Raw genomic sequence first — 23,128 nt, 5'->3', positions numbered from 1 at the left:
TGATTTTAAAATATCTTGAACAAACATGATCAATAAAATGACATACTGACTGATATGGGTAAAATAAAACTACCAGGCAGCAGCATTTAACAATAATTATTTTTCGTTCAAAGATTACACTTACTATTGCAATGATATTAATAAGCATTGGACCCAGTTCTGAGCTCGCAGGAATGAAGAGGAACATTCCACGATAAATGAAAAAAAGGAGCCCAATGCTTACGAAGAATTTTGCTTTCATAAAGCTGATGATATTAATAAAGTGGGGAAGAATTCGCAGTGCACAGAAGACAATAAGAAGCAATAGAACAATGCCAATCTCTGTGAGCTCAGATGTTATCTTCAGCTCTGGGTTTTTCTGCAAAAACAAAGATCATGAAGTTTTTACCTGTGGCCAAGTATTTTTTTAAGTTTAACTGTCAGAGAATCTTAATCTAATAGACCAAAGTTTTCCAGCCATTTGCATCAAGCTCTCAAATTTTAGTAAAATACAGCATTATAAAGGCACAAACTGTTAAGAAACAACTTTAATTCTTGACCAGCTTCTATATATATACTATCCCATTAAGCTTCCAACTTTTTTTTTTTTTTTAATTCATGAAGAGTTATCTACTAAGAAATCAAGAAAATTATTTGTACTTTATGTCTTCAATTTTCTCTAAGGTTTATTTAGAAAATTTACAGAATATAAATTCTTCTCCATGTATAATACAGCAATTTCAATCTGTATTTTGAGGAGTGTTTTGGAGTGAGCGTGTGGACGCATGCTGGACGGGTGCATGCGAGTGCAAATTAATCCTTGCGCGCAGGACCCCACACGTGCTGACAATTAAACAATAAAATTATTTTATTCAAATAGACTTCCTACCTTTTGCTTGATATAAACTGAACAAATAAGTTCCATCCACATAGAAAGAGTCCAAAGGAAGACAACAGTGTTGATAAAGATGTCACCACAGTCAGGTGTCCATAAAGCAAGGGTGTAAACAATAAGGTAAGCCACATAGAACATCTGCAATTAATAATAATTAAAAAAAGACATGTTAAAACCAAGGAAAACTGGTAATGTCTCTCTTTTGATCTATTTATCTCTTATGTGTAGACATGCATGTTCACAATACACTTTTATATGCGACATATTAATTGCAATCTTAAGCAGGAAAAAATGCAGCTAAACATTGACCTGTAATGTCAAGGTTTTGTTGGTTGATCTGGCAGGAAAATGCTTCCATATAGCAGTTATTTCACACCCAGACAAAAAAAAAAGAACCTGATGGCCAGCCCTGTTAACTGGAGTCTCATGCAGAGATTGTCTTGAAATGAAATGTGAACCTATATGGCCTCACATTGCAGTGGTGACAAGCACTTTAACCACAACTGTGTGGCCCAATGTAATGTCAATTTACTGCACTTCCATTAATATAAGGGCTCATGAGTTGTGTGTTCTTCCACTGTGTACGACAATCTACAACAAAGTGAAAGCCCTCTTCAAGCACCACTTTAAAAGCCAGTGGACAAATAAACACCATTACTTTCCATCAGATGAACAGATGCTGAAATGCTACCAGCAGACTATGGTTGTCTGTCTGCACACTGGACATTGCCAATTGCACACATATATACGCCACCTGGGTCTGTCAAACACTGTCTATGCAAGATGGGCTCATAGACCCCTTAGTATGTCCTGCAGCTCTGCCTACTACACAAGCAGGCACAGACAAAGCTGTGGTTTCAGGGAGCCACGCTGGCAGAAAAACTCAAGGGCTTCAAAGCCAATATGAATAGGATGACCCTCTAACTTCATTATCATTGAGAATAGAGGTCTGACAGACATGCTCTCGGTAATGGGTAAAACAAAAAAGAACATTGACAGTCACTAATTGCCAATGTGAAGAACCAAATTGTAGACATTTGTGCCTCCCATGCATGTTTGTGCAGGACTGTAGGCAGAGAGGGGAAAGGGAAGACTGCTATTCCAATCAAAAGTTGAATATCAATACAAAGATGGCGGCATGTGAAGGCTGTCACCATGATACTGTCAAAAGACAGGTTTTTTTAATGCAGTATTAGCTTCAGTGGAGTCTGTTAAGTACAATCACTCACCAAAGTAGGTATCTTTACCTATGACCTTTAACTAACCTAGTGGATGATGTTTTTTCCCTGTCCAGTCTCCTCCAGCACCTACTCAATTATTTGTGTATCTGTTGAACTGTCTGAAAGTGCTCATGATACAAGAGCTCTTGTATTAATGAATGTGCAAAAGTCAACATTTACAGGTCTATGCTAGGACACATATAACCAAAATGAGTATTGCAATAATCAGAGAAAAGCACATCAACACTATTTTAAAATACCATACCAAATACAGCCAGAATTTGGAGATAGGCGCTGACCACAAGTAATAAATCTTTTTCCAGAATGGTAGTCTGATTTCTCCACCATACACAGGCAACATTGTTTTGATATACTTTCCAAAGTGAGCAACTCTGTTTTCAATCTGCAGTAGATCATTCACAATGTTTTGAAAGATACCTTTCAGATAAAATTCTGCACTATTTAGATTACAATACTTGTTTTAAGTTTATATACAGGGTCTCCACAAAGTCTCTTTACAATTTCAAAAAGGCAGGTGATGACATATGTTAATCAAATCTGTCCTATGTACTCAGTGGTTATCATCAAAGTTTGTAATCACATTGCATTTGTGTATTTCAGGTATCCTGTTAAGGAAAGAGAGGTTATTAAATAAACCTCTAAAAAAAAAAAGGCTGCTCCTCAAGAAAAGGGACAATGTATATCAGGGTTTACTGAAACAAAATCAGATACACTGACAGCAAAACCACAAGACTACCTATGGAAAACATCCACCGTCATTTCAGTCAATTCGTGCATAGCACAAGAAATTTATGAGGACTGGTATAAAGAATGGAGTGGATGACAAAGAACATTGGAGGAAAACATCAATCATGTAAGATAATCCTTTGCTTTTCCATCTTGAAAATCTATCTGTACTACTGCCAAACAGTTACAGCTACCATGTTCAACCGTGTACAAGGTCCTACACTAGAACTTGTGATTGTATACTTATAAAGTGCAATTGTTATAGGCACTTGAGCACAACGATAAACTAAGATGAAAAGAGTGCAGTTAACATGCTGGAATGAATGTCTGAGGATGCACTATCTTGATGTACTTCATGAAACAAACTTCAATATCTACTCCTCATTTTGAAATAATTTTCACATATTTGTCTGTTCACTTATTTTTTTAACAAAATCTTGAAATTGTTAAGAGACTTTGTGGACGCCTTGTGCACCCAGGGTAAGATTATAATAATTTATTAGTGGTGTACTTATAAGAGGTCTTCAGTCTTGTTTATTTATGGGAGTAAATATTACTCACTTTGCTGTTGCATATTGTCAGGCAGTTCAAAATCTAACAGAAATAAAAATACCGAAGAAAGGTTTACTGCAATTTTAATGCTTGCACACCATCCTTTTAAAAGGTAGAAGAGTAAGAACCAAGACACAGAGGGGTAGGGTAAAGTCAAAGTCACAATAAGCTGCATGCTAATCACTCATTTTGTTGCACTCCTGGGATCATACTTATTGAGATACAGCTATGACTATCATAAACTTGATCTATAGTTTATTTTCAAAGTCTCTGTTTGATATGGTTATCATATTTTCAAGTATTTTGGTACATCAGTGATTGATATCCACAACTGACTTCTTAATTACTTTGTATATGGTTTCTTTTTGCAACATGCTCTATAAAAATTAACCTGTCTGGTCTTACTACTTACATTCAGCACATAATATTGTGGTAGATTATTACTAGTTTGATACTTGATGTTTGACTATTTCAATTAAGTGATTTGATTAAGCAGCAATTTTGTATGATAGTGTAGGATTAGACAGGGACTGACACATGCTCTCACACACACATGGGAGCTACCATGGTGCTTTGATGTCCAATGAACTTTTACCCTTTCTAAGGTTTATCCAGAGAAAGAGAGATAGATGGGGAAGCTGATTTTTTTTCCTGGTCAGCAACCCAATGACCTGGTTTTCCCAGGGAGGGGGAGACATTCTACAATATTTTAGGGATGACAATAAGAGGGTGAAGCAGAAAAGATTTGGGGAGAGAGGGTTGGTGAGGTGGGAGCATCATCCCACTGAGGAGTTTAGAGATTGCTTGTGAACATTTTGCCTTTGCCAGCAGCATCAACCAGCATATGAGTAAAGCCTGTTCTACCCATCAGTCTTGATTGTTTTTTATTATTATGGTGAGACTGGGCAAGCATCTCCATTTTTCCTGTTTAATAAACATCAAATATTTTGTATTTCCCTATCTGATTCACTTTGCATTGCATGTTTCTATGTTTGCTATAGTAGTTGCCTTGTATTAAGGAAAAATATTACATGAAACATGGTTGTTAATTTTAGTGCTACACAAAAACTTTCTCTGACAAATGTATATTTTGTAGCTACATGCTCAGAATTGTAATTTTTGAATAGGTTTAACTAGGATACCTCTTCACAGTTTTAGTATTACCAATGCAAACAGAGGAGGGTCTGAGGGTCACTCAGAACTCTTGAGTCTGCCTGTAGGTGCTTTGATGTATAAAACTTAGTTTCTGTAATTCCTTATGTAGGGTCTCTGGATAAAATCCTGTCGCTCCTTTATTTGTTTCTTACAGTTTTGTCATCTAGTTAGTGCTCTTGGAATTTTATAAAATGCATTTATAAAAACCTAAATTTTACACCATACCTTCGGCATCATCTTGAGCTGAAGCAGAAAAAAAACACAAGATACAAACATCAGATGTATGCATTCATGCATGCACATGTGCACACACACACACGAAGTGAAATATTCTATTTATCACACCTACTAAGCTAAAAGATATTTAATTGACTGTGTAGATCTAAGCTTATGTAACCAACACATCAGTCCCTGATGGCTACAAAGGGGTAACTAGTCACATTTGAACACATCAAAGATGGATATTGTTGCCAAGCTGTAGATTTTTTTATTCAGAGTTTCACTTGGCAGCTGGCCTGCCTTCTCTCCACTCTCACTACAAATCCAAAAAGCCTCCTACAACTCCAAACCTGCACTATACTTATCCCATCCCCATCAAACATTGCAGAAACCATTCTTTTCCTTTTCCCACAGCCTGGTTACATAGCCTTGATCTTTCCCCACCCTGTGGTGGCAGTGGTTCCCCCAACTCCTTGAGTCCAAGGTCGGACTTTCTAGCCTTGTGTGTGTACACATGTGAAGTGTGATTGTGTTTGAGTAAGTGTGCATATGTGGGCATGCAACGGTTGTGTGTAATGGTGGGTACACATGCAGATAAGTGTGCATGTGTGTATGCATGTAATAACTGTGTATATATGCCAGTGTGTGTGCATGTGTGTGATAGTCCGAAGGGTGTGCAAAAGACCCCCATCCCGCACAGTCTGGTCACGACCTTCCCAAGTGGGTCAGGCAACTTTGTAATTTTGGTTGTAACAGTAGGTCCAGTAAATAGCAAGACAGTTCAAGGTTGCCTATTACATACACAGCATGCACGGGAAGGGACAACCCTGGAAGTTGTTTGACCACTACCCTCTACAAAATAAAGAAATAACTTAGTACACTACTAGAGTGCTGTACTGATTTTATCAAAATAAAAGTTTTAGTAAATATAAAAAATAAAGACAAGGACATCAAACAATTTTTTCCCAAACCCTCAGCCTTAATGATGACATATAAGCACACTTTCTTACCACAAAAGAACTAATTTGTAATTAAAAAATATGTATTATTATTTTGTACTTGAAGGGATGTCCCTTCACCTAACTGGAGGAAACTGCTCTCTTTTTAGTCTTGTTCTTGGATCTATGTCTCCTCTTGACTCATCTGGACTGTTCTTTATCTGCACCAGATCATCTTCACTTACACGGCACTTTCCATCAACTTCTTGCTATTGCCTGCCTGCCTCTCAGTCCCTGCTTTATCTTTCCGTAACAGTTTCTTTGTGCAGTTCGCCATTGAGAAGGTCACACAGATGATGCTGAGTTTTGTGACTAGATGCTACACTCCTGCTTTTGACATTATGACTATTGCTGAATTAATTTAGTGGTGTATAAATGTAGTAGAAATTTTGTTACATCATTTTTTGCAGAAGATTAAAGCAGAGTTTGACCATTCATAGATGACTTATGACTCAGAAGGATGACGAACAGTTGAATGTCTTGAAAGTATTATGTCGGTGGATTAGCACTGCTTCCCTTCCAACAGTTTGTGAATTCATTATGGTTTCCCAAAGAGGTATTCTGTAGGCAATCCTATGAGCAGCAGATAAAAAAATTCTACCACATAGATCCGTTCAATGACTGGAACTGTGGTATGGGGGAAAAAAAAGAATTTTCAGTCTGCTTACTGTTTTTTCAAATAAATTATGCAAGCTGCTGGGAGCAGCTTCTGGCTACATAACTTTCATCCTGATGGCATTCTTTAGACAACATTCTGTATAACATACTTTTGCATGTTATGTTGCGTGTGTCCGAAGAATGTCTGTGTGTGTGTGTGTGTGTGTTTTTTTTTTATAAAGTGCCATGAGATAAGTTCACTTAAACATTATTTTTTAAAATGTTAACGTTTTTGCGACATACAATTTCATCTTCCACAGAAGACATGCGAAGAAGCAGTTTCTCCTGTGCTCTTTCATCTGCCAATTCTTTATCTTCAGCTGAAAAAGGGAATTCTTTGTTGAGTATTTCTTCCTGATGGTTGGGCTCAGTAGTTTATTGCAACTATTTTGTGAGCTATCTGTATTTTGGTTTGTCATCTTTATACTAAATCATGGAAACTTAGCAACATACCAAAAGTTAATGGGGGGAGAGGTAGGGGGAGGGGGAGAAGGAAAGCCAAGGCTATGAGAGTTGTACAACAAATTAAAAAAGTCATATTTCCATGTTGAGTCTCATGTCACATAAAGAAATACAGAAACTTTATACAGGTAAACAGTAACAGATAACAACAGAAGAATGAATAATGATTCAAAATATCATATAGGTGAATTCTGTGGATGAGGCTGACATTACTTCGACCATTAGTGTAGGAGTGATGGTATATCCTGACAAATCTAAAACTCAAATTGCATTTGTTAGGTTACTAGATTTTACATAGCTATACCAGCTGAGCCTGCCATTGATCTTCCACAGACAGATAATGCATATTAAATGGAATCCCCAACACAATTATTTGAGCATCCAATGCACACCAGGCCCCAAATCTCCACATATCTGAGATGTTGCATTATATCAGAGTGATAGCTGAGAATTTTAGTCTTGTCATAGGTGAGTCTAGAATATGACCCCTGAAAACAAACATACAGATCTAACTCAATCCATTTATGTAAACCTGTACATCATTTAGTTGTAAGAAAAGTCTATGTTTAGCAGCAGATTTTTCTATTTGCTGCTGGTGAAATTTGCTGCTGGTGTTAAAAAATACTTTTGATTTGTTCTTCATTATATATATATATAAAAAAATACAACATTTTTCTAATAATTTTACCTCCTGGACCTCCAATTCTGTCAATTTCAGTTGGCAAAAATGAGATCCACATAAACATAGGCAAGATGAAAAACATACTCAGGTAGATCTGTAAACAAGAAAGTTTCTTTATACCTTTAGGAATCTGAAATGATCTTTCAGTAGGATTTTCCAAACAATCTACAATCTAATATGCTGCTTCAAACAAAAATGTTCCTGTTACACTGGTCAACAAATTTTTACAGAAGTTATGTTACTGAAATAAAATTAGTCATTTCTTATAAATTTTTGTGCTCAACATGAATATGACAATCAAAGTGCAAAATTGAGTCTAGTTTTTTTGTAATATGCAATAATTATTGTGTACATCACGAAATGCATGCTAATAGTAATTGACCTGTGGTTAATACCTGTACAAAATCAAGTCATAGACTACGTCTTAGATTTCTTTGCCTGTGTCTTGTACAGCTGTTCAGAAGCATCTCAATCTGGGGAGTGGACAGCGGTAGTCAGCCAGCATGATAGTGGAAATTTTCCCTGGTATCTTTTTTTCCATTGTTGAAATATTTTTATAAAAATGTGTGCCATGTTCCTCACTAACCATATCACAGTTGTCAGGAAACAAATCCAGATGGGAATGAAGGAAGTGGATTTTAGAGACACCCAGCAGCCAAGATTCTGATAACTGCATTAGCATTTCTTTTACTAGCTCATTGTCGTTTTCTGCCCTAACATTCCCAAGAAAGTTTGTAGATGCTGCGTGAAAGCATTCCATGTTTGTTTCACATCACCCTGCAGCAAGTTGTTGAAGCAGTCATGTTTGAAGAGTTCTCAAATCTGAGAACCCACATAAAACTCGCTGAATCAAGGGAATTTTTCATGCAGATATCATAATGATTGTCCATGGCTTTCACAAAGTTCTTCGTCAAACCTAGTTTGATGTGAAGGGATGGTAGCAGGATTTTGTGAGCCTCGACCAGAGCTGGGTGCTGGATATTCTTCTCTCTAACTGCTACATTTTGTGTGCGAGTCCATTCCTTCCGCAAGTAGTGCAATTCCTTTGCTTGGCTATCCCACTCACATAAGAAACACATGTATTTTGTAAATTCCTGCTGCAGTCCCTATAAAAGGGCAACTATCTTCAAATCATCACAGAGGTGCCAGCTGTCCTTGTTATACTCAAAGGAATTCAGTTTCTGCTTTAAGTTATCGTAGTCTCCTTCATGTGGACAGCATGCGCTACTGGAATACATGGAAGACACTTTCTATTGTGCAAAAGCACAGCCTTAAGACTCAGTTTCAAAGACTACCAATAGTCTCCATTCTTGTGGGTCATAAGTGATTTTTAAGGCATTCAGGAGGCCCTCAATATTGGAACAGAGCACCAGATTACCTTCCCTTCTGAAGAAAGGCTCCAACTGCTGATGGCGCTTTCAATATTAATTGTGACATAGAAGATTCAATTATTGAAGTCTTGAACCTAGTAATTCTGCCTTGTTCTTGGATAAGTCCAAATCATGAACCAGGTCATTTAGTTCTTCCTGTGTTATTTTCTGTGGGGTTGATGCACCACAGGTAAAATCTGGATCACTGCATGCTGACCAGGAGAAGAACAGGTTGGCTCACCCTTATCCCCATCAGCTGAATCAAGAGAACATTCTGCCAGAGGTTCTGGAATAGGAAGTTTCTCGCCATGTGGAACTGGTCTCAATGAAGATGGAATGTTGGGGTAGATTATTCTCGACTTCTTTTGCTTCATTATCTTGCTGGAAAGAGGAGGAACCAAGCAGAAGTAATACTTGTTTGTGTGCCTGCTTGGCTCTCTCCACACCCTGGGGACTGCAAGTGGTTCAGGTAGCCGGTTGGTGACCACCAGGGTCAGTGTGAGACATGAGTGGGCTTCCGGTACTGTTGGTTGTGAGCAGGTGACCACCGGACACTTCATAAACTTGACATCTTTATCCTCTTAGTCATCCTTACCATCCTTGTTATCTATTACTTCCTATTCTTGTGAACTTTTTATATTCTTTGTATCCTTGTATGATCTTGTCATAGTCATCCTTACCATCCTTGTTATCTATTACTTCCTATTCTTGTGAACTTTTTATATTCTTTGTATCCTTGTATGATCTTGTCAACCTTGTCCTTGTTCTTGTCGTCGCTCATTCTTCTGCGCCCTTTCTGCCCCTGTGTGTGCGGAGTCTCAACTATTCTATGCTTCGTCCTCCTTTCATTTCTTCATTCCGTCGCCTTTGTCATCCGGTTGTGTGTCGGGTGGTCAACGAGGCAGCTCGGACTGTGGATCAGCAAAGGGTCCCTGTGCACATTGGACAGTGCAGTGGTGGTCAGTGCGAGAGCGCCACATAAAGCCACAGAAACTGAAGGAAGTGTCAACAGAGTACACAGTGTTCTATAACACTAGGCCTGAAGGCCTCAGGGGCAAGAACTCTGACAGTACTTTGCTGCAGTGTGCATGGCTTTTTAAAAAAATTATTATTATACCTTCTTACAAACATCTCTCATTACAACTTTTTTGCGTGGGGTAGTCCCCTGTTTTTTTTGCGTGTGTGTGTGTGTGTGCGTGGGCATGTGTACGCGTATGTGTACTTCTCCAATTATTTTTTTCTCTTTTTCGTCTATCGTTCATTTGCTGGTTGCTCACTACTTTTTAACGAAAAAAATAGAAAATGAGAAATTTACATGTTTCATCTTGAGCTAAGTATTTTTGGAAGCCCACAGATCTTTGTTTTACTAAGTAAAAAAACATGTGCTCTCACAGGCTCTCTGCCAGAAGCATAAAGCATGTTGTGACAATAAGCCCTACTCTCTACATCCACAAAACACAATTTTTAAAATGCTGCTCAACAAAAGTTTGATCTCTTTCATGGTCAGCTGCAACTTGCAAAATTTGATGAACATCAACTTATGCTATGATAGTATGGTCGCTCTTCACCTTCTTTTTCATCTTCTACCTTGACTTCCAAAGGTTTAAGTGCAGGAGTGATGCTTTCCAATTATTGGCGAATATAAGGTAAGAATAGTATATTGAAATTAGATAACAGATGGTTATATTTAAGCAAGTGTTGAAATTTGGAGTATCTTTTTATATTGACTCTACTACTTGAATCTGTGTATAACTGAATAATCACTTGAATGAGTTTTTTAAGTTGCGAAGTAAAAGACTTGAATGTACATCAGTTAAGATCAAAGACAGCTTGTTCAAAATGACAGGAAATGAGGTACATGCATGTAGAAACCATTTGTATTACTCATTACCAACAGAAATGATAAAAGCCAAGAAAGGTGCAAAATAATTATTAAATGAGTAGCTTACACTCAATACAAACTACTTACTCCTGAATAAATGAGTTCACAAGATACAAGCCTTCAAACATTAGAATGCTAAACTGTATTTACACAGAGATCAAAGCCTCGTTGACTAGATGGGGTCTTCAATGGCATCAGGTCTGAATTAAGGTCAATCAACAAGTGCTTTCTTACCAATTTTAAAAACTCCCCAAAAATCTATTATCACAAATAAGTGGTAGCCCCATTAACATCTCTCTTGCAGCCCTATGCTCCTTGAGGGAGCAACAAGGAATAAACTATTAACATCACGGCAACTTTCAGCTTTATGTTATGTCCCACTCAGGTTGGCCATTAAAAACACCTATGCTGCTTTGATAATGTGATTTTATAATCAAAAATGTGAAAATGAAATGCACCCACCTTGATGAAGTCTGGCAGTGCAAACAGACCCCAGTCTACTTCTCGGACTGATATATTTCCAGTCCATCGCTGACCCAGCCACTTCTGGCAGCAAGGATGCGCAATAAAACGCCTATTTTTACTCAGTCTGGCCAGTTCCATTAGGGTACGATTGTTGAAGTCTTCCAGGCGTTTGTTTAAAAGTAAGAATGTGAAGGTACTAGATTCTTCATAGCTGAGGTTTAGCATCTCAACTGCCATCTTGCCAAATGTTCTGAATAAAAAGTATCATGACAAATACCATGAAACAATACTTTGAAAAACATGTAAAATAAGTTTTCCCTTTTCCAATTCAATCATCTTCAAAGATCAGTAATGTCTAGTGCTGCTGAACAGTCTACTTAACTACACAGAGCATGAATCTTTCTAATACCACTTTTAAACCAAGAAATACAACAAATGGCTGGAAATTTTGATCTGAATAGACCTAACAATAAAAGTAATCTTCTACAGAGCTGACTAGAAGTAGAGCTGTCTTAATAGCATAAAATCAACAATCATCCTTTTATCCTTTATCATTTTTATCATTCACTTGGTTTAACCCTAGTAAGTTCATGTTCTCCACTTCGCAGGTAAATATTAAATGGAGTACATGAAACATTAAATAAACCTTTCGCCCAAACTTCATCTAAATTTAACTGTTAAAAAAAGACAATGTTACAGAAAAGCTTACACAGCTGTGGCTTTGACTTTGCCCTTCATGTCAACATCGTCACAATATTTGTAACTTATGCGACTCAAGATCATACTGACAAGTAATGCCACAGCTATGGGGTCTGCTGTACGCTTCCAAAGCACCTTGGCCATCTCCTCACGGTAAGTTAGTGTTGCCCAAAACACCAGTGCATTGACTGCCTGAAATTAAAGGCATAAATTGTGAGCATTTACCTCATATATACCTTCAGCATTCTTCTTTTTAGTATGAGACTGGTAGAAGCTTGTCTGCTACTTTTTTTATTTCAAAGGAGAAATAGACCAATTATTAATGATTATTTCATGTCAAAATTAAGATTACAATGGTAATCAAATGACCAAATTTAAGAAATGGACAAATGATTCGTATGAAACACACTTATATAGACTGGTTTCCCTAGACTGCCCTTGAGTGGGTTTTGAGATGGTTATGTGATTCCTCTGTATAAGGAAGCTGCTGTCTACCTTAAAATACAATCTTGGAACCTGTGAAGATCACTTTACAACATTATCTTTAATAGCCTGTTTGACTTAAATTGACTTTAGTCCAAACAGCTGTTAATGAGTTAAATATAAAGAAAATGCCAGTAGGTCTAATATAGATTTTAAAAAACATCCTACCTGCCTTTCAGCAGCAGCCCGGTCACTGATATAAGGTCTCAGAGAGTTCATGGAGAGTTCAAAAGGGTCTACCAACTTTTGAAGGCCTGTGCATTTGAACAGCAGTCTGTTTAATTCACAGTCTGCACCACCAATAAAGTTTTTACAGACTGCCTTTCCTTCCTGGAAAAATCGCATAAAAGATATACAATCATAGTTCAAAAAGAAGCATCTCTGACAGCAATATAGAATGTCTAAGGTGTAGGAAAGGAAAAGAATATGGGTTACTCTTTTCTCTGATTTCTTCAATCAAGAACTGATTCTATTATTATTTATCATCCATTGGTACCCTTGAGTGTCGTGGGGAGATGAAAATAGTAGCTGATAGCTTTGCGCGAGGCTGACAGTAAGGTTATGTAACAAGAGGGTCTCTAAAATACACTTGTTTAGTGTTTGTGGATCATTCTCTTGCTTGGATGGAAGACCATCTTTTACTAGACACTTGACTCCCTGGATGTGCTGGTGGACTGGTGTGGCTCCACCCCACCCAAACAACAATGTGCTGATTTGTATGTTGTAAGACTTGTACACCTTGTTCATGTACTCTTGCAGCTTCTGTGTGTCTTCAGGCCTTTAAAATCTTGGTCAGATACATGATGCCTATTTCCCCAGAGGCTAGTACCACTATGAGATGATTTCATCCATCGATCATGCTACCTTGTTCTTTGGGCTGGTTCATACTTCCTGTCTGACTTCTGATTCAGTTATAGCAGGTGTCTCTTGTTCTAGAAATTTTGATATGAGTGGTGCTGAATTTGCTGGTCTGTAACTAAGTCAGGGGCTGCTTAAAATATCCTTTCCACTCTCCCTGAACCTGCTTGATGAAATAGTCGGTTGCTCTTTGTGTTGCTGATAACTGCTGTTGGGTCAGAGGACTTGTCTCTCAATCTCACTGCCTTGACACACTTGTAAAATTCTCTGGGGGACCACCTGTATGATGTAAATAGTTCTTCCCCACAATCTATTGCTGCCTTTAACACTCTCTTGCAGAATCTTCTGGTCAACTTGTACTTCAAATGATCATCATCCTTTGTGGAATGGACCAAAGCAGTCTCTTTTTCTCATTCACTTGCTTGTTCACATTAACATTACATCATCTTTTCCTATATTTCTCTCATTACACATTTCTTCTAAGGTTTTAATAAGGTTGCTTTAAATTTTTTTCTGCATTCTTCCACACTTCAGTTGTCTGAAAATTTCTTTTCTTCTTCATTTCTTCTTACATCTTCTGCCTAACCTGCCACAGTTTTCTTACTTCTATTTTGTTCTGTATGAAAGTTGTGTAGAACAAGATTATGGCTCTATGATCTGTGTTTAGGCTGGTGTGGTATGGCCCTTGCATCTCTGAAGTATGTTGAGCCTCATGGCAGTTCTTGCCAAAAGGAAGTCTGTGATTTTCTGGCAAGATCATTCCACTTGTACTATGGGTTTCCGATGACTGTCCTTGCATTGACAGAATGTGTTGGTAATAAAAAAGTTGATACTGTGCACACGGGCTCAAAAGTTGTTTCCCATTGTAGTTGCTGTCTGTGACAATATCAATGTGTGGGACGAGGTAAAGTTCTCAAGGTATTCTTTGTCTTCTGTTAAAATCTCCGAAGATAAACAGGTTCTCTGAGTCAAGGATCTTATTCATTAGGAGATAAAAAAAAATTCTTCCTTCTCTTCTCTAAATATGTGTCATTGCAGGATGAATAAACATGAATAAAGCTGGCAACTTTCTGACTTTTTTTTTTTTAAAAATAAAAGAAACAGTGAAAATCTTGGGTTAGGAATTATTTTAGCACAGGTATTACCCTATCCTTGTTAATCTCTTTAATACTTTGCCTCATTTAAATTAAACAGCTTGATAATGGAAGTATTATAAATTACAATGAAAACAAATTATATATTAATATGCTTTCAGCAATTAAAAACTATCTTCACATTTCTTTACGTTTTACAAAATATTTATCAAATATGTACCAAGGATTTTCTCAGGATTGTTTCTTGACAAACACCTATGAAGAAATCCTTGTCCAGGGCGTTTTCAAAAAGGTTAAGAAGTCTCTTGTGGTTGAGGTATTCATGCACTGTCATCCCTCGAGCAAGAAACAAGTCCACAAAACGTTCTCGATTAGGCCTGAGCAATGCAGCATGGAACATATTATCTTCAACCTGTAGCATATTCAAAGCAGTTATGCAGCAAGCTTCATATAGATGACAAATGAAAAATGAAGATATAGACTAGAGCAGGTGTGCCCAACCTACGGCTCACTCATTTTAATCAGACACAGGGTGACAATCCAGATGCTGCCATAGGCTTATAATTTCTTTCTTTCTAACCGAATCTTATGCTTTGGTATATTGCTGCATAATTTCATTTTTAACATCAGCATGATTCTGGCAAAACAGTCTTATTCTGGCCCACGAGATTTTGTATTATGAAAAGTGCAGCCCCCAGGGGAGAAAAGGTTGGGTCACCACTGGACTAGAGATTGTCAAAATAAACAGAAGCCCAAACCCTTGAGGAGATCTCAATCATCACTAAGAATGGTATTTCAATATCATACTTTATAACTTATAAATAAACCTAGTTTCATGATGAAATAATCATAAGATAAAAAGACTAAAGGCTATTACTAAAAATATGGTGGTTTCAGATGATATCAAAAGAGGATAGCCTAGAAAAGGGAGGAACACTCTTGTAAGAAAATAAGGCCAATGTAGCTCAGTATGTCTTCTCATCTGTACCACCCTAACCCTCTTATACAAACATAATCAGCATGGTATGTGAAGCTGGTGGTTGTGATGAGCTGTGCAAATATTTTTGTAACCTAAAAAGGGGAAAAAAGATGCAATTGTTTTATTTTCTTTAAGACAAAGAAAAACACTGAGTAAAAACATCCTCCTCCTTCACTTTCACTTTTCATATGTTTTAACACAAATGAGATTGGAAGGTTGATTTCAAGAACCAGTTATTAGGCCATCAATGAAAAAGGATCATTAAAGGGAAAAAAACCCCAGAATTGCAAACAGTTGTTATGAACAAGCTGAGAACACAGTTGCTGTAAAAAGTAAGTGGCAAGAAAATGCTTTTTAATCTTTTGATACTAAATAATACATAAATGACCAGCATCTAAAAATGTCAGCACATACCCTGAACCTGTTCAGATTGTATCTATGGAAGATATGTGAATTTGCCAGGTCTGGTCGGTTCCAATCAAGGGCCAGCTGTAAATCCCACTGTACTTGTTCCCACCAAAGTGCATCTTTACGCATGGACTCAGCTATAAGGAAAATTTACAAACAACTGTTAATATCATTAGCATAATATCATAATAACAAACTTCACACCTCAACATATTTTTGACATGGTTCCATGGATGTGCCTTCTTCAACTTATAATTCCCTGCAATGCATCAAACCTACTTTATCAGTTTTCTTTTAAATCTCCCATTTAAACACCACTGGATATGAAGGGTATGAATATTTCCCATTTGTTTGGTAATCAGGCAACATAAAAATTAAAAATGTGTTACTGAATGAGAACTTTTTCAGCTCCATTAGTGCATATGCTTTCAGTTATCTCTGTGATAACTTAAAGCTATAGAAGTGGTCTCGAAAATTAATTTGTTTGCCAATAACGACAGGGTCAGACAACTAAAACTATGAGGTTTTTTTTTTAACACATACAGTAAAACAGAGGCTTTATTCACTAATTGTTAGAAAAAAATGCAAACAATGTAAACATATTCCTCAGTTAACAATATTTTCAAGATCACCAATGTCAAATAACTGCTTTAATTATGAGTACATGTTTCCATGCAAGTAAAATGTTACTGATATTTGATACCCAAGTAATTACAAATACCAGCCTTCATATGCTATATCACACAATGTCTTAATGAGAAAATATTTTAAATTATCAGAAAAAGCATTATTTATATGTGAGTATATATATATATGGAAAAATATAGCATACAGTTGTATACTGTTGATTTATTAATTAAAAAGCTGACAACAAGTTAATATAAAAAGTAAGTGGTAAAAAATGGTCTATGAAGTGAAAGAAAATTCATTAAGAATCTCACACTGAAAAAGAGCCATGAGAAGGTATTTGCTAAGATCACTGAGGCGCTCTTCAGGTTTCTTGGCGTTGATAATAATAAGAAATGTCAGGTTCTCCTGAAACAAACTACATGTCATTGGTATCCCTTTTCATCACATACTGATGAGCAAATGATACAGCTGTATGATAAAGTCTAATGTTGTATTAAATACACATAAACTGTGACCTCCATGAAGGAAAACTGTTACTTCCTGCATTTTCTATACTTGTTTTCCTCTTTCCCTCCTAATACCCTAAATGGCAAAGTAAAGTACCTAGACTTCTAAAAGTTAAACGGTAAACAAGCCTTTTTCTAGTTTGCACCTAGTCATGCTTGATAAAGACAATAAAAAAAATGTGCTTGCAACAGAAAGTCTGTTCTGCTTTTTAATCTAATATCACTTTAAAAATTTGAATGTAATGAAATAAGACATACTTAGATTTCTGCTCGAACAGGACAGTTATGGGCTCTCTGGTAGGACAAGAAATCTTTTAAAGAGTAAAGAAAGTTAAAGCATAAACTGCGATTAAATAATAAATATCGGTGTTCTGAAACATATGGGATTTCAGAACAACGGTTTTCTTATAATGGCATCCAGAAGAGATATTTTCCCCGCCATCTTGCATCAAAGATAAATTTAAAGCATAAATATATATGCTTTAAATTCAAAATGATTTACCTGCTTTGCATTCCTGACACACTCAATGATTTTGTCGCGACACTCCTTGCGAGCAATTTCACTGTTGGCAAAATTCTGTGGGAAAGCTTCGGTCAACCTTCGCAGTAGTTCTGGCTTTATATATCCATCTAAGTATTCTGTATCCTGCCTTGAATAATGTACAGTTCAATTTTATGCTTGAAACATCATAAAAAAGTGTTAAATAAAGGCAAAAACCTGTTTGATATGTGTGATAAAATAAACATATTGTAAAATAAAACCCCTGATGTTATTAAAACGAGTACAAGGACCTCTGTTTTCATTTACATACATGTTTAGTTTTGGTATAGTCTGTTTCTGATCAAAATTAGTAATTGCTCTTGCAAAAATATCTCATTTTTTAAAATAGAATAACCGACTTTTTTTCCATCTCCAGGTAGGCAAAAGACACTAGGTCTGCTGCCAGTCCACTTCCATGAACTATTATGACAGGGATCTTTTTCTTTATTAAGTTGAGAGTATGTTCAATATCCGGTGGGCCACCCTGTACTAGAATTCCCACAACTGGAGTCAGCATGGATTCTGCATCAGATTTTTTATTTTCTTCTTTCTCTGCACAGAAAAAAAACACTTTTTACGTATTTTATTTAATCATTTTGCATTTTAATTTTTGCTATTAACAATTTAACTGTATTTCAGCAATTTACATGTTTTATAAAGCATATTTAAAATACATATTTTAATGTGGCATGAATATCCAAGCAGATGAATTAAGATGTATCTATGCATTGGAGGACATGTGTGAGTTCATTCATGTGAGTGTATTTGTGATTGTTGAAGCAAGGCCAGTTTCACTTCATATTGAAACATCAAAATACTGTAAGGACTTTTCAAATTTACCTTAGTTAAAGGGAGGAAAAAAATGTTAGTACAGTATCATGACGAAGAAGCATTTTAAAACTTCACCTGGATCTCCTGTTGTTCTTGTCTGGCCCTTTTTTTTTCTTTCCTTTTCTTTGGAAGGGGGCATTTTAAGTACTTACCATGTGTAAATAATGAACGATAACGCCGAGGTCTCCCAACAGGTTTGGTAAAACGCATCTCCAGAGCAAAGCGAAAGCTGTTAAGAGAGTCTGTGTCACAGTCATCATCTACTACAATGAAGTGAGTATGGTCTGGATTCAATTCAAACAGCTGATTTGTATTCTCCCTGTTCACATTGAAGAATACTTTCTGATAAAAAAAAAAAAAATTAAAATTAAAAAAACATATGCGAGGGAAAGAATGCTGCACAACAGCAGCTGTATCCTCTAAAACTTTTATTCAAACTGAGATAAGATTGCTTAGTTTTATTCTTTGAAGAAGATGGTAAGAAACTATGATTTTGTTTTTTGATTTGGCTAGTGGATGGATTAAAACTGTCTACTATAAAACGGTAATGGACAGTGTAATGAGCTGGGGTAGGTCTTGTATTGTTTCGTGTACAAATGGTGTCGTACGTGTGTCTGACGTCTTGTGTGCGTCATTTCTTCCATGTCCCTTGAAGACGAAAAATGTATTAAGAAAGGCAGTTGCTCTGAAAATGGCCAAGTGAGCGGGAGAAAACAATGGTCTTCTTTCATCGTGACATGCTGCTGATGTTTTGACTTTGTATCAGCCCATTTACCCTTACAGATGGAGTGCATAAGCAGCTAAACAGAAAAACTAAGGCTTAAACAACTTAAAACATTTTAACTCACTGTGCCGTGCAGTAATTCAGAATAAAGTAGTTTGCTCCTTGCAACCACTCCAAATATGTTAAGAGGAGGAAGACGTTCTGTTTGGATATTTTTAAGATGCAGAGAATTTTGTTCTATGTTTAGTCGTGTTGTCATTTCAACAAAAACTGCATCTCCTATAAGCTTGCTCATTCCTACATCAACGCCCTCAGTAAGAATCCACATTTCTGTCAAATTAGCAGCCTGTGACATAGAAATCTTTTAAGAAGTTTTAAAACCATATGTGTTAATCATGTGAACCATAACCATCAAGTCTGAAGAGATCAGAAACAGTTTTTTTTTTTAAAAAGCAACAATTTAAGTTTTTTCATGCTATCAAATTGCTCAGCATACCTGTATGAGGCCTGCCTGGAAATCTTCAGCAAAACTTTCTCTCTCCCAGGCTTGATAGTATTCAGGGGAGCTGAGAATTGTAAGTATCATTTTTGGTGTTCGTCTTTGCCAAGCAACAGCCATGTACCTTGCTACATCATCAGCATTAGCATTTTTTGGCACACACACATAATGCCGGTCCTGCAATGGCATAATGGTTTGTAACATAAGTATCTCTTCTCTGTATGCTTCTGAACGCTTACAGCTTCCTGTCCACTATTAAAATCATTCGCAGAACTGTGTTTTGATGATTTTATTTTCACCAAACTGCTATACATGTACTTCACGCTGTCAATCTCTTGTCTTCACGTAAGGCAAAGATGATTAAAATAAGAAAAACTTTTATAGGTGTGTGTTTACTATGCATGATGCAAAACAGCTGATGTGAGAAACAATTAAACTTTAAAATGTCAAAATATTTTAAAAAAACCAACAATTTTGGTTCAATATGACTAAACTTTAATAAGCATCAGGTAATACCTTTTATATCAACTAATGTTTTAAAGATAAACTTTGGGTTCATCTGTGCATTTATGAATTCATGTAAGAATTTATGTATGTATAAGATGTAATAGTTTTTGGAGGGGTGGGAAGAGAAATGGGTGTTTGATAAGCCAACAACTAATTATATCATGGCCAACCAGCTGGCCCTATAAACAGATGCCAAATTCAGAGAAAGAATAGTCTAAGATAAAATCGGAATCCAGGACATTTGATCATCACTATATACGACTGCTGCGCACCACTGGAACGTTAATTTTGTTTGGTAAAATCAGGTGAGTGTTAGTATCATTTAATATATAAAATATGCATTTTGGTATTTCAAGGGTTATGTCAAGGTAAGCATGCAGAATTTGTACTTAAAAAGCTCTTTTACTAATTTCTATTTTATGCTGATGCTTCTCCTAAGAATGTTAATATAAATACAACACCAAGATAACAAAAACTTGTTTCAAGGTATAAATATAAATTATCTATATGATGATCATATATAATTTAGAGCCACGTAACACAGCAGTGTAAAATGAAGAAAACAAATAGAACTGACCTTTTGATCCACACCTCCATCTAGTGCAAATCGGATAAGGCCCCCTCGAAAAGGAGGGGCGGAATCGAAACTGCCCTTGCTGTGTTCACTTGTGGAGTGTTAATTGGATTATAGTCGTCAAAAGTCACAGTGCACACAGGCAAATTTTTCTTCGATGGGAATTTGCTCATTACTGAAATTTTTTTCCCACCAACCATGGTTTCCACAGAACCATCAACACTATTCTCCAAGTCAGCTTCATCTAAATCATTGGCACGCTCAAAAATGTTCAAATCAGACTGCATGTCTTTTTTTTGTGTTACTGATTCAGTTGTACGTTGTCTTTGGGCTCTTTGAAGATGTGGCACTCATGTACCTTACTCAGCCGATGCTGAAACATTTCACAGTCAACTTCGTTTTCTGCTGCCTAACGTATACATTGATTTCATGCAAATGTGTAAAAACTAATCTTTTCGTGAGAATGTATTCATCAAATAAATTACCAGACTGATCCATATGCTTTCACCGTGGACGTTAGTTTAGTTTTAGAGTTTTCATCATTAATACTTATAATTGTTAACATTTTAATTGTCATACCTCTGCTTGAACGAGCTTAACAGCTCAACATCAGACGATAAGCTAACAAATACGTACGCTGATAAAACGCTTTCATTTCACGTAATTGCGACAACAGTAGTTTACTCGATAGTCTTGCAAGTGAAGGTTTGATGTGGAACCGTTTCTTGCGAAGTTACCGACTGTACGACAAAGGAGCCATATTTGTACGTGCACAGACTTCGTTTTCAAAATCTGTATTATCAGCAACGTCAAACACGAACCGACACGACAAGTATTTTTCTTAGATCTTCGGTGTCTAAGGAAAACTATTTCTAGATATGAACAACTGAATATTGCGGAGTTGCTGACGTCTTACAAAATCTGTATCAATCAACCAGTATGTCTGTCAATAAAACACCGGCCATTCACTTGTGGAATTTCAGAATCATTTTATTTTAACCCTGAATATTTGAAGATTGATACTTAGATCTATGCGCATAATTCGTAAATTTCAAAGACGATTTTCGTTTCGATTTACGGGATGCAACGCACCAGACTCTTTGTGAGTACCACAAATTGAAGTAGAGTTTCTCTACGTCCTCTTCTTATTTTTTAAAGTTCAGATGTGTATTTTAAAAAAAAGTAAATATTGGATTTGATTCGCCACGTACGGAATCACAAAAATCGCAACATAGATTTCCCTGTAGCTGAAATTTTGAAAAGATCGAGTTTTTAATTACTTGGCCGATTATAACCATTTACTGCATGGTTGATTGGCATGTTACATGTCGTTTATCTTCTCATTATGTTTTGAGGCGAGCATAATAAACGCATAATTAAATGCATATCTGTATATGGCGCTCTCCCACAACATTCAGGTCGATCATGCTCAGAGCGCAAATCAACAGAACGAACAATTAACATAATGCAATAGATGTTGCACAACAAATAAAAACGGTGAAGCGGTAAATATAAAAGATGCCGCTTAAAATTCGAGATATTTCTTAAATGTGCCTTAAGACTTTCTGATAATAAAAGCTTATAATGAGGAAAAAGAATTGTGGGTTAGTTTTGATGTTTTTAAGGTGCATATTGAGACTGGTAAGTAAGGCAATATTAGGAGCACTTTTAAATTATTTGGATAGACGTTTTTGAAATGGTACAAAGCACTTGTGCGACCACATTTGTACCATGCCAATATCTGGAGTACGATCTTAAAGAGGCAATCAAAAGCAGAAAAAGTACAAAGACCTGCTAATAAATAACTTTTAAAATGTAAAGATATATCTTGCTCTGATAGACTTACATACTTCAAAGATACTGAATACTACTTACTATCTTTGCTTCAATTAAAGATCCACACCATGGGAAGGAGAATCGGGGACCTAATTTAAACGCTGAAAAATTTTCACGGTTGTGATGGCATCGATATGCATGTATTTTTCTCACAAACACAAACTAACATTGCTAGAATTCAGGTGGGAAAGTATCGGACATTGCTCCACAACTAAGCACAAATGTTACTTTTCACAATTAAAGAGTTGGTGCGAATTGCAATTTGCTGCCGACTAACTTAAAATTTGAACAGCTTCAAGAACTCTATAGATAACAGTCTACAATTTGTAGAATTATTTTAGTTGTGATAGTTAACAAAATACATTGTAATCAGGGCCGCCGAGAGCCAGCCCGGGCCCCGGGACAGACGACCTCTCCGGGCCCCTTGTACTTGTAATCGTAAATTATTTTCCCAGTATATAATATAATGTAAAGGAGAAGAAGAAGAAAAAAAAATCCACTGACCAAGGCCGGGCCCCCTTGACAGCCGCGGGCCCGGGTACACCAGACCCCGTCCCCCCCTCTCGTCAGGCCTGATTGTAATCTGCTTAAAACTCATACCCAGACAACAGTGAGGCCTAGTCAAATGATAGCTGGCCCCTACTACTACTACTGGGAACGTATCGCATGATATAGA

At 36.6% G+C, this 23,128-nt stretch overlaps 1 protein-coding gene across 7 annotated transcripts in view; it reads right to left on the bottom strand.

The window, feature by feature from the left end:
• Window positions 1–22,820, bottom strand: part of LOC112560740 (transient receptor potential cation channel subfamily M member 2-like) — a 33,591-nt gene extending 10,771 nt beyond the window's left edge. Inside the window, exons 1-18 of one of the 7 annotated variants that reach the window (XM_025232770.1) lie at window positions 20,620–22,820; window positions 19,533–19,712; window positions 19,161–19,382; window positions 18,465–18,654; window positions 17,841–18,033; window positions 17,443–17,590; window positions 16,746–16,839; window positions 15,811–15,941; window positions 14,638–14,829; window positions 12,634–12,795; window positions 11,993–12,174; window positions 11,281–11,533; window positions 7,573–7,660; window positions 6,666–6,742; window positions 4,774–4,791; window positions 2,360–2,497; window positions 869–1,012; window positions 125–358 (exon numbers count right to left, since the gene is read on the bottom strand). In XM_025232770.1, the coding sequence (XP_025088555.1) occupies window positions 125–358; window positions 869–1,012; window positions 2,360–2,497; window positions 4,774–4,791; window positions 6,666–6,742; window positions 7,573–7,660; window positions 11,281–11,533; window positions 11,993–12,174; window positions 12,634–12,795; window positions 14,638–14,829; window positions 15,811–15,941; window positions 16,746–16,839; window positions 17,443–17,590; window positions 17,841–18,033; window positions 18,465–18,654; window positions 19,161–19,382; window positions 19,533–19,655 (2,589 nt within the window). In that variant the 5' untranslated portion in view covers window positions 19,656–19,712; window positions 20,620–22,820. Of the gene's footprint in view, window positions 1–124; window positions 359–868; window positions 1,013–2,359; window positions 2,498–4,773; window positions 4,792–6,665; window positions 6,743–7,572; window positions 7,661–11,280; window positions 11,534–11,992; window positions 12,175–12,633; window positions 12,796–14,637; window positions 14,830–15,810; window positions 15,942–16,745; window positions 16,840–17,442; window positions 17,591–17,840; window positions 18,034–18,464; window positions 18,655–19,160; window positions 19,383–19,532 lie in introns of all 7 variants that reach the window. The other 6 variants (XM_025232768.1, XM_025232769.1, XM_025232767.1 and 3 more) reach the window with 6 other exon arrangements.
• Window positions 22,821–23,128: the final 308 nt, after the last annotated feature.

The sequence above is a fragment of the Pomacea canaliculata genome, linkage group LG3 (assembly GCF_003073045.1).
Source record: "Pomacea canaliculata isolate SZHN2017 linkage group LG3, ASM307304v1, whole genome shotgun sequence".
NCBI lineage: Eukaryota > Metazoa > Mollusca > Gastropoda > Architaenioglossa > Ampullariidae > Pomacea > Pomacea canaliculata.
This window is presented reverse-complemented; position numbering and strand designations above follow the sequence as displayed.